Below are 12,763 nucleotides of genomic sequence, written 5' to 3' on the forward strand. Positions count from 1 at the left end.
CCCTGGGGGGGCAAGGGTTCACATGGCCTTTTTTAAGGGGCTTGTGAGGGATGGTCTCTTTCTTCCTGCTCAACTCCACAAGTTTCCCAGGGCTGGGTGCGGAGCTATCGGCTCAGGCAGCCATCTTGCCTGCGCCCCCTGGTGGCCTCCAGACATACATAGTTTTTGCTCTAAATGTGGTCATGAGAACAAAGAATTGTAATAAATGCAAAAAGACAGATGGTGCTCTCTTCCATTGAATCAATCATGCCAGGGGCAAAGAGAGTAATGGTAAAATGTCCTATCTGAGCAGCAGGGATAATTCCAGGGTACTCCCCCTAGATTGTATAAAGTTGGTGATGTCATTTGTGTTATATAAGGGGGGGCTGTACTAGGACTGGGGGGGCACCAAAGTCTGGGGAGACAGGAGGAGGACAGAAAGAAGGTAGCTGAACCTTACCATCCTTGAGAGTGCAGCAACTAGACCCCTTGCCCTAGCTGTCCAGAGTGTCCTGAGATCCAGCTGGCTTTCCTGAATCCTAAACCAAGGCTTGTTTTGTAAGTAGCATATATCCCAGCCCTAAATTGCACAAGCCCTACATTTTTGAAGCATTGCATCCAATATTTCTCCCACTGAAGACCCCATTGAAAACCCCAGAAAACTGCCAGTGTAATTCAGTCACCTTCCCATAGAAGAATCTATTGTTAACCTGTGTAGGTTAGCATTTATCTCTCTTCTTTTAAAAACCTCTCACTTTGCTGTGTAAATCCTTAGTATTTTTCTAAAGTAAATTAATTAATTCGCCTATTTGAAATTCACAGAAAAAGATTGTTTCCATTCGAAACCAACCATCTTGTCCCTGGTCTATTTAATTATTATAGTCATTAAAGTGTTGCCTCAAAAGAATTAGTCTCCTTTTGACGGAAACCCAAATTTGTCCATGGTTTGTGTGCCTTAGCAAACAAACTCCCATTTGCATCTGTCCTATTAAACCCCAAACCATTGTTCCTTTGTGAGCGATCCCTTTTGCCTAGAAGTCTACCTGTAATGTGCCTCTGTCCTTTTCATTGAAAACCGATTTTCCTATTGTAAGCTAAACCCCTTCCCTGAGTTGCCTATCATTGTAAACCAGTGAAAACGAATTTCCATTTTCCACTGTATTTTTCCCTTTTGCATTTGCTTCGTCCCAAAACCGTTTTTTCCCACTTCTTTTCTACTTTGCCGTGGTGTACTGATTAGAATCCTCTAAACTTTCCCTATCTGCTAAGGTGTAAGCAATCCGAATTTCCTTCTATTCTGTCCCCTAGCAGTTGTGAGTAAGAATCAAAATCCCATTCTGCCATTTTTCTCCAAAAACGGGTTTTCACTTTCTTTGCTGGCATCCCATCTTGGGGTGGTGGGATTTACCCCAAATCCATTATTTCTCTCTATTCCTACTCCTTGCCACTGCCTTCCATTTAAAGGAATCAAGTTTAATTGATGTTTGGGGGTGAGTGTTGGAGGAGGCGTGCTAAAACCATGGCGCTTTCACTTTCAACCTGATGGTATTTTCCTGTTTTGTCATTAAAACAAAAGCGAGTGTAACGGTCTATTTCAACCTGATTGTATTTTCCTGTTTTGTCATTAAAACAAAAGCTAGTGTAACAGTCTTTTTCAACCTGGTTGTATTTTCCTGTTTGACATAATAACAAAATTGAGTGCAACAGCCCATTTCCACTTGGTCGCTCTAGATAGGATATTGCATTTGTGTTGCCACCGTTTTGGTGGCTGCTGTGAAATTGTTTGATTTTCCTTTTCCATTAAATAATACATTAATAAATATGTTATTAATACACACCGGCCTGGTCCCTAGAACATTATGACACAGGGTGTTTGCGGAGGTTGTGTGCGAGATGGGTTGGAGGCCTACTCAAAAAGAATCCGTAGTATATTAAAAATAAAAAGTGTTTTATTGTACGGCACATTCATTGTCGGGGAAGGAGTCCCAGGCTAGAGTGTGCCATGTAATAAAACCGTGACAAGACGTCCAAGGCCAAACGATAATTATGTGTTATTATATAGCACTTACGCTTAAGCACTTTATATAGAAAAAATATACGTACAATATCACCCAACCTGTGTTGATCCTCATTTATCAACCTCAGCAGGATGAAAGGCTGAATTGACTTTGCTGGGAGTTGAACCTGCAACCTACAGATCACACACACATTGCAGCAGCCAGCACTCAACACACTGAGCTATCCTACTGGCTATAGCTTTCAGAAAACAAGCCACTCCAGAAACAAAGAGCCACATGCTGCTGGCCACAACCCAAGAGCCTCAATGTAAAATAAATAAATAAATAAATAAATAAATACATAAATAAAAAATAATGCTTTTTAAAATATTTTGTTTACGGGTAGCAAGGGAGACCACAGGTGTAGCAAGGGAGAACACAGGGGTCGCAGTTGCGACCCCTGGCGACCCCTAAATGACCTCCATGTTTTTTAAGCAAATTGCATGTCACTCTCTTCATTAGTGTTTTTTTCAAAATATTTTGTCATCCAGGACAGGTTACTGATTGTATCTCACATTGGACTCTAGGGACTGTCGCAAGGTAGTGCAAGGTGTTGCCATGCAATGGTAACTTGAATGCGAAAACATGCTGGTATGTTTAAATAGCCTAGTCTACCAGTTCTCAAGACAAGTGAGCTGAGTGGTGGAAATCTTTGTAGTCATAACAATGGATCTAGACAATAATTATTGCTCTGAAAGTGTACTAAACTTTGAAAGGATCCAGTTTGTTCTGTTGATGCTGACACATGAATACACAAAAGTGGCTTCCTGCCTTGTGCAGGTTTCTAACATCTAAGTGTACTTAAATAGAATCTCCACAGAACTTACCAACCTATATTAGCTGAAGGGTGAGAAAACAGATGCTTTCCTAAAATACATTTTTCACTATTCTTAATGTATTATCCTGTCAATTTCCTAATGGGCTTTTGGAAGTCAATGTGGAGGGATATTGTATTTTTAATGTTTACATCATTTCTTTTTAATCATTGAGTCCAAAAGAACTCTCCACTTCCAAGTGTGATGCCTGATGGTCTATTCAAATTTCAAATTTCAAATGTTATTAAATATGCACACATCCATCGCTGGCTTTACATATTACATATATTTACATCATCAATCACATACATGAATTTATTTACTAAAAACCTTATCTTTCTAAAATACCAGCAGACAGTTCTTTTAAATGGACAAACTGAATTCATAAAATGTCACCATGTGGTATATGAAATTAACATCATTTCCTTCAAGCAGCATCTGCCATATCTCTTCTATGTTTTCTATCTTACTTGTATTATCATGACGTTTCAGATAGTTAATTCTCAATTGATCAAAGCTTTCACATAAGATGGTTAGCCGTTTCTATCTTATCAGTGCCACATAGTCTGCATAGTCTCATGTTTCTTGTAATACCAAGTTTAGCACCCAGGATTTCCAATGTGTCACATTTGTTAAATTTAAAAAGCAGGTAAGCCCTTAGAAGCCTTGGTTGAGGAAACACCTTTTGATTTTTGGGTTTTTTCCTGTCTACCGACCAGTATTCTAGGAATAGGCCACTCGCGTTCATAGACGCTAAATGTATCATGTCTCGTTCTTTTGCTTGTGTATAAATATCCATTTTCAATAGACATTTTACCTTAGCGTGAGAAACAGACAACCATGTAAACATATTCTCTTTAGCCCATCTAACATATATCATGCTTAGGCTATAAATCATTTTTATCTTATGACAATTCTCAGCCTCATTAAATGGTCTATTCAGACTTTTGCTCTTACTACAGTAGGAATAACAGAGTTTTGTACCCTACTTCTCTGCAAATGGTCTTTTTAAAACTATTTGTGGTGGATGTCCTTGCTCGTCGCCTTGAACATATGCAAGATCGTAAACACACACATTTTCTGTGGCAAATAGCATTCCGAATGAAATAAGCACATCGAGTTTCAAGGCTAATCTCCATCAGAACAACACTGTTAACATACCAAATATGGATAACTTCAGTCAGGAAGCCTTGATCATTTTGACAGTAGATCAACTAAAAGAAATGTGTGAAGTCAGAAATCTTACTGTAAAAGGAAAGAACAATGAGTTTATTACAAGGTTGTTGGATCACCTAAGTCTGGGTAGTAGGCCTACAACACCTACTAACCCAAGAAATTTGGAAATTCATAATGAGGATGATAGTTCAGAGTCTAACTCTAATGTCTTAGAAGAGTCAGAGAAGGTAGAGGAGTCTCCCTTTGCCTCAGCCTGCCCTTTCACCCCAAACCATGTCCACTAGGACCCCACAAAGTCAAACACTGAGTCCAGAATATGTGTCTCTTGAAACAATGATACTTGAATTGGAATTCAAAAGGTTGAAAGCTCAAACTGAAGCCAAACATCAGGACATCAAGCTCAGGGAATTGGAAATGCAACATGCTCTTGAAATGAAAAGATTGTCTCATGAAAATGTTTCCCTCCCAGAGTCCTCTACGTCTTCCAGTCCCAAGAGGCCTCCCCTGCCTAAAGAAGCAGTGAGCATGTATGATGTGAAACTTGATATTTTGGATTGGTTGGGAGCCTTCGAGTACAATCATGGGATTCAGGGTCTCACATGGAATCGTCTGTTTCCCTGGCTTTTATCTAGGCTTCCCCAGGTTGCAACTGATGCTGTAATGGAGGTGGGTGAACTTGAAAGACAGGACTATGAAAATGTGAAGCTGGCCTTCATAGCCAGATTTGGGTAAACTCCTTCCCAGTACCTTGAGAGTTTTAGGACCCTCAAAAAGACTGATGGCACCCCTTGGGCTACCTGGGTGTGCAAATGTGTGAAGAACTTAGATGGTTGGGTTAAGGTTACAGAGTGAACACCTTTGAAGGAATGAAAAATCTCTTTTTATTAGAATCTATTGTTGATGCCTGCTCTCCTGAGCTGAGACAGCACTTAGCTGACTCAAATGAGATTGATCCCAACAAGTTAGCAAAGGCTGCTGACTTTTGGGTTGCCAACAGGGCCACTCAAAAAGACTCTGGGGCCACTCACAAGAAGTATGAGGAGAAGCATCACAAGGAATAAGGAAAATAGAATTCTAACTCCAATCATCCAAAAGGGGGCTAAACACATAAGAAGGGTTAGCCCCATGGTAAACCAGGTCCGTCTAGTGAAACCGGTGGTGCTAAACCAGAGGAAGGTCAACTGAAGCCCCTATTCCAAAGTACATTTGGTAAATGTTATGCTTGTGGGTCAATTGACCATGTGAAAGGGGATCCCAAATGTAAGGGTAAACCTTCAGGGGTCCACACTGCCTCCTTAGCCTTCATCCATGAGGGAGAGGTTCATATGGCAAGTGGTAACTTCCAACTGTTGGCTGAAGACCTCATTGGATGGATAGAATTGAGATTGTTAACCATTGCCACATCTAGACTGCATTGGGAATATTACCAATGCCACATTTAGATAGAATTGTGAATGCTGGCATGCTTCGCATCCAGACGGGATTTGATGGTGGGCCAGTGCCACATTTGGATATAATTGTGAATAATGGCGTGCATCATATATGGATAGGATTGTGAATGCCGGCCAATGCCAAAACTAGATAGAAATGCAGAGATATTCATGCACCACATATAGAAAGAACGTGGAAATTTAGCACATCACTTCTAGATAGCGAGGCCAATAACCAACCCACTAACAATTTCACCCCTCTGCATACACCTCTCAAACTCTTACCAAACACAACCACAACCCTAAAGCACAACAAACTGTACAAACTTCACTGCTACAACAAAACAAACCACACATAGCTTTGCACAACAGCACACAATGGCTACCGACCGGAAAGCACCCCCAAGCTCAGCGAACAGTGTTAACCGAACTGAAGCTGCCAACAGCACATGACTGCTCTCTTGCACTTTTCCTGCTCGTCCCCGCTCGTCCCCACTACTTCACCTCCTCACACCCCTCTTTCCTTTTCATATCCGCCAGAGCGAGCACTCCGGTTGTGATAGTGCGCAATACAAATATCCTTTAACATTAATATTAACATATGCATCCCAAAAGTGGTGTTTTTGGGATCTGGAGAAAACAATGCAAAAAAAAAAGTTTAGATAAGGCATGAATTTTGGATGTGGCCAGATTGGGGAAGTTTGATGGGCAAGAGCAGTTACAGAGGAAACATTAGATCTTATTTTCTTGTGCAAAGTGTGATGAAGCAATAACTTAAAATACAACCATCCCTCTGTAATTATGTTATGCATGATGGCTTCTGGGATTCTCCCCTCTCTAGTTATTGTCACAAATGTTGGCATGCGTGTTTCACACTCAGTTGCAGTCACTTAATGGTAATCTCCTGCCTCCAACTAAACCTGGGATTTTCTCCTCTCTAGACACTGACAAGAAATGTCACATGACTTTATGCCATGCAAGATGGACATTGGGATGTTATCTGTTTTAGAGCTATCCACAAAAAGATTAAACCTGTGTTACACACTCAGCTACAGCCACTGAATGTAATCTCCTGTCTCCAACCTACTCTGGGATTCCCCTATCCCTTGTGTTTCTTCTGACACACTTAGTTACAACAATGGAATGGCGCTTGCAAGGATATTCTTATTTCTAGCCACTGACCAGCACAACACATGTAATGTGTATGTATTTCAAGCACAGTGGTCACAGGGATTCTCTCCTTCGTAGTAGTAGTCACAAAAAATATAGCACACTTAATCACGGTCACTCACATGTCCTGCTTGCCTCCACAAAAATCTGGGATTTTCAAAAAAGTAACTATATTTTTCCTAGGTTTGACAAAGTTTGGTCTGTCTTTGGCGATGGAGATGATTTAAAGTTTAACCAAATCAGTTTTCCCATGCCTAACAACAAACACACAGTTATGAATTGCTTTTCCTTGTGGGCCATGTAATGTGCAGTTGTAACTGGGGATTAATTACTATTGTAGAAATGTAAACTGATTAGATGTGTTTTTCTTTTCTTATAGGTGGTGCAAGACTGGAAATTCGTTGCTCAAGTCCTCGATCGAATTTTCCTTTGGTTATTTTTGATTGTGTCAGTGAGTGGTTCTATTCTGATATTCACACCTGCTTTGCATCTGTGGTTGAACAGTAGCAATGTATAGAAGACCATCTTTTATGATGTGTTTACATATTGCATAACATAAAATGCTTTATGCTTATATTTAAACAAAAACTTTATGGATTGTTTTAATGGATAATAGAATACTAAGTATGTACTGATGTTCTGTAGATGTTCAGAAAACCACTAATTGAAGTGCAGAGACTTAATTGACCAAGTTATATCCAACTGATTTGCTCGCAATGTGGAAGGATAATCGATTACATCAGAATCTATGAGCGTTTCTTTGATGGAAAGAAGATTGCTGGCAGTTATCACCAGTCTTCGTGAAACAGATTGAATGTCCTCCATTGCAATATCATGCCCATAAGTACCTTAAAGAAAAACTTTGGTAAACCTGTCTGTCTTTATGAACCCTTCATTCACATAATTCTGTTCTTTTTGAGCGATATCTGGAATGTAATAACCAATTTCAATAACAATTTAGCCTAATAGAGAGCCTTAGTAGACATTATCGCTGGATGGCATTTTCCTCTTTCCATAAGATGGTAAAGGGAGTTGAAAATGACTGGAAACGCTTTCTATAAACGATTTCCCCCACATACTTGCATATGTTGATTTTAGTGGTTATGTGTTGCTTGCTGAAGCCAAATAGTCCCACCTCTTTCCTATCTCATTGTCTGAGTCACCGTTTTATGAATTTTAATTGTGCATCCAAGGGATCAGTGGCAGTTTTACCAAAGGAATATTGGGGAAATACAATTTTATTACTTCACAAGAATTAGTAGGTTGGTATACATTGGATTTTTGACCATTTTCAATCTTTCCAATTCTTTAGCTTCAATGCTTCTTTTGGGAACATCGTTTTTTTCAAGGCATCATTTCCCTTTCTTAATCTCAGGATATATGTGTTTTCCTTTCTTTCTCAGTGTAATCTTCAAAGGAGCTGCGAGAGAGCTCTATAACAAAGTGATGTTTAATGTGTAATGTTATTTGCGGTTGTTTCATGTCACAAGATTGATTCTGACATTCTGTTTTATTGTATTTGCATTTGTGTTTTAATTATTTATTTATTGAGTATTCAAACAGTTTAACATTGATCTCCTTGGCATAATATCGACATCATTAAAGGCAATACAATATTCCAAAAGCAGTAGCATAGTAACTTTAAAGAGTATTCCCCCAATTCCCCATTCCAATGTAAAATTATTACATGCCACCAACAATATCAATTCAAAGGAGCTTTTGTGATGAAAAAATTAGGGTGCCATCCTCCAATCATTCCATAGAGTGATAGGAAATCAAGAAAACGCAAAACGATACCTATCATCTCGCCTATAAGGCCAATGCAAAATGGGCCCTTCAATTTGAAGACTTCAATTCGCTTCTGTTTCGTGTATAAAATTAAGAGACAGAGAATCATCACAGCTTAGTCTACTAACAGGAATTGAGAGTGGGTTTTTGGTTGTGTGAACTAGAAGTTGCTGAAGGAATTTTCTAAAGCAGGCACCATGATGATCAGACTATCCAAGTATTTGAAGTTGATTCGTCCATTGTAGCCTCGGTGGGAAGCCTGCATCATGAAGCCGCTGCTATTCCCACCATGTTCATTTTATAAATGCTTTGTTAAGTTGTCCCCTTTCTCACTACAGATGTAGTCAAGTCAGAAATCCTTCAGAAGCCTAGCCTGTGTAAGATATACATGGATTCAATGAAGGGCTGTTTGGTTTTTTAGACTGGATGCCATGAGCATTCTTCTCAAGAAAATGTGCCACTATCATGAATCACCAAGTATAATCCTGTTTAGTGAACTTCACCCTCGTTCAAGTTTAGAACTACACTATAATGGGTGTAGAAACTGCTATCTGCTAACCTCACGTTTGTTTAGTCTTGCTGTCTTTGACACCCAGGATCATCTTCCATTTGTTTCTTCTCCCTTTGAAAGGGGGTCTGGTTTGAAATAATGCCTCCCCTTGTCCTGTCTCCTTTTCTGGAGCCATTTCACACACAACCACCTCTGCTCTTCTTTCTTTTTCTATCTACGTGCAATCTCCTTTTGTGTTCACTTTCAACATCTACAATATGTTCTTGTGGACATTAAACAGCTGATTTCTCTAGAACATAATTTAACATTCTCCCCGCCATAATTCTGCATTTCACCCCTGCAGTCAACATATGAAGGCTCTCTCATTTCTGTTTCTAAAGAGGTCGGGTATAAGGCCACGCACTAACTTTTACAATATATTTTATCAACCTTAGCTTAATTTTTCTTTATTAAACATTAGTTCAGCAATAACACATTTTGAATATTCCCATTTCTTTGCACTTAGCATTTTCGTCCTCACCGAAACATAACTATTTATTTTATTCAAACTCAAAAAGAACATTATTTATGTGCTGTGCACATTGGCACTCTATTTTTTCATTTCTCTCTAGCTTTAGCTGTTAGGTAGCGCTAAGGTGCCACTCATAATCAAAAGAATTGCATTAGAGTACAGCTCTCGGGAGGATAGCTCAGGGGCAACACACTTGCCTTGGAAGCAAGACGACACAGAGAAACGCAGGTTTGATCCCAGGGTCCGAGCTTAGAAATCTCTGGGTATTAAGCATATCATAAATGACCAATTATGATTATTATTATGAGCTTGGGAGAAATGGCATATGAGGATGGTGACCAAGCTTGTAGGTGTTGTTAGGCTATTTACCCACCTATTGACTGCCCATGGCCATGTTCCTCCCTATGGCCATTCTCACCCAATTTCTGCCCCAACCCTCCCAAAATACATCATCCTGAGATCTTGTTGAGCCAGCTTCATGAAGCCTTACCATCAATCTTTGTGCTCGAAGTGCCTGCCAGAGTTTTTTCGAAGCAGTCTTGTGAGAGTCAATGACTTCATTGGAGCTGTAAAGGTGCTAGTGGTGTAATACACACTTCTAAACCAGAGCTACCATCTACCACTCGATTTATAAGAACTATGGGTGTGGTTCACTAGTCCTGTTAAAAACAAGCATTGGCAAAGCCATAGGTATTAGGCATTTGCCAGCACTGCTATTTTATGTCAAGGTACTCACCACATTTTGAATATGCTACTATTGATGGGCATTTAATACCACTATGGCAGTGCCTGGCACATGCATTTCCCATGTCTACAAAAAAGGCAAAACTGTTGGCATTGCCAATGTTTGTTTGACTTGATGTAGCTATTGTAATGCTTTACTCATACCCATGGCACTTCACTTGTTTCCAGTTTAACAATCTAATTTAAATTCTCCTTTCTACATCCTCAGATGTCCCTTTTGCCCACATTTTCTATGTCCTCTTCCCTCAATTCAGGGGCCTACAATATGGCGCTCCAGATGGTTTGGACTACAACTCCTATGCTCCCTCACCATTGACTTTGCTGGCTTGGTCTAGTAGTCCAAAACACCTGGGACGCCATAGGTTGTAGACCCCTGCCTTATTTCTACCACTCCCACACCTGAAGCATAATATATTTTTCAAAGCATTTAAGGTGTTCCTTTTTTGACTTACTTATCAAAATAAATCCCTGTTAATTCCCATGATAGCTATGTATTAATTTTCCTTATTCTGATTTATGATTTCTAGCTATGTACCATGATCTTTGTATGCTAACTGCTGCAGACAAAAATTCATTTAGGTTTTAAGAATAAAAGAAAATAGACTACATCATGGAATGTTATTCACGGTATCTTTCGAAGATATCCAGTGTTTATAACGAAAACAAAATAACGACAAACCTTTTAAACGACACCTAAATAAAGAAAACAAGTTGAATTTTAAAGTAAAAGTATATATGGGGGTGGAGTTCCCCAAATTAAAAAAACAAAAATATATCTACTTTTTTCGTTATTTAGGTGTCTTTTTAAAAATATGACGTTATTTTGGGTGTCGTTGTAAAGACCTTTCGAATGGGGTTTAATTTGAAGAATGAGTATAAAGTATGTGTCTCCTCATAAGAAGTTCTTTTGTTCAAACATTTGTAAAGTGAAAGGTGGTACCAGAGGTTGTTTAGACAATCGAATGCAGGTGGATTCCGATAACTCTGATTACAATGTTTTTTTGTTATTTCACCTGCATCTACAGATATGATGTCCCAGTGACAGATAAGTTCAAGGGTTAATTAGTAATGTGTAACTAATATGGGTCCAATGAAGCTTTTGTTGTGTGCTAAAAATAAAAATGAGATAGATTACAAAGTAGGACTGTTCCGAATTTCGATTGTCTTCCCCTTTTCACAACAACATCAGAGAGATTTGGATATTGTACTAGGCCAATGTTGTGCAACAGTGAACCTGCAGCAAGCAGCACACCCCTCACAGCCTCCCACAGCCATTGCACATGATCAAGTCTACTTTGGATGGGTGTCGGCAGGATTCTGCTTGCCGGCTGCACTTGTTCTGCAGTGCCAAGGATTTCCTTTGGTTACTTCTATTGCTTGAGTTCTATACCATATTTTTCAAATCAAATAACCGCAACAACACTTTACAGATTATGAATAAAATACTATTGAACCATTGTGGCTGGTGTGATCATTTTGTGTGTGCTTCAGACAATTAAAAAAGCAAGGTTTGCTAGTGGATTTAAGATAACAGTCAGAAGTAATATCCAGATAAACGATACTCTTAAAAATCATGCGTGCATTGACAAGGAAGCATCCAAATGTTAAAGTAACACAAATAAACATTAAAGAACGGAGCAGGATTAAAAAACAGTTTTAGCTGTCCCGTAGAGGTCCGAAGTGCGGTTTATATCATAAGGTTTATCTGAATAGGCCATTAAAGTCAACAAAAATTAGCAATTATATTAAGTGTTGTCAACGGACTGTTGTGAGTTAAGGTCAGGGCCAGAGATGAAAGGGACCAAGTTCACATGTGGGAGAGCTTTATGCTGGTCAAAAAACGTGACCACACGTATATGAAAAGAAGTAGTGGAACTATGATCCCTGCTCGCTTTCCCAAACCCCATCACAATGCCACCGCTCACGCGCAACCGCCAAATGAACACACCTGCTATATTGAGTGCAGGGCACTGAAGTGCAAGTTGCAACTTCTTCTGACACTTTTAGTTTAAAACAAAACCATTCCAGAAAAGTTTCTTTTTAAAATAAAAGTATAGGAACAGTAAAACTTATTTTTTAAAGTAGAGTAGCACCTCTCCGAACCATTCCCGACCACTGACCATTGCAATTTCTTTAACTATGAGAGTAAACCTTTAGGAAAGTGAGGGACCACAGCTGTGTCCATAGGCCCTGCAACTTCCAAAGGATTTAGCTCACTGCATGATGTGCTGAAAGGCATAGAAAGTCGGTCGATGTTCGAAGGTTTACCATGTTTTACACAGCATCATTAGCTGCATCAACAATGAACATCTATGTGCAAGGATGTGTGCACAGCTGTGATTGGTAAAGGTGGCTGCCATGTCAAAATGAAGTGCATAAGAATATGCGGAATCAATTTTGAACCTAGTCTCTCCGCCCCTGATCAAAGGTAACGCGGGAGGAGATGCAGTGAGATTGAGCATAGAGTTAGGAAACGCACAGAGCGCCTTTTTTGCTAAGCATACTGCTCCATGCAAATTCTGTAGTGCGTGCAGAAATTGCTTGCAGCAGTTTCTGATCAAGGCTGTTTCCAATGAAGTGAC

The 12,763-nt window shown here is 39.5% G+C and overlaps 1 protein-coding gene across 2 annotated transcripts in view; it reads left to right on the plus strand.

Annotated features, from left to right (window-relative positions):
• Positions 1-11,639, plus strand: part of CHRNB3 (cholinergic receptor nicotinic beta 3 subunit) — a 781,646-nt gene extending 770,007 nt beyond the window's left edge. For both annotated transcript variants that reach the window (XM_069626420.1, XM_069626421.1), the window contains one exon: positions 7,007-11,639. In XM_069626420.1, coding sequence (XP_069482521.1) covers positions 7,007-7,134 — 128 coding nt within the window. In that variant the 3' untranslated portion in view covers positions 7,135-11,639. The remainder of the gene's footprint in view (positions 1-7,006) is intronic.
• The last annotated feature ends 1,124 nt before the right edge of the window (positions 11,640-12,763 follow it).

This window comes from Ambystoma mexicanum, chromosome 6p (assembly GCF_040938575.1).
Source record: "Ambystoma mexicanum isolate Mex_15411 chromosome 6p, UKY_AmexF1_1, whole genome shotgun sequence".
NCBI lineage: Eukaryota > Metazoa > Chordata > Amphibia > Caudata > Ambystomatidae > Ambystoma > Ambystoma mexicanum.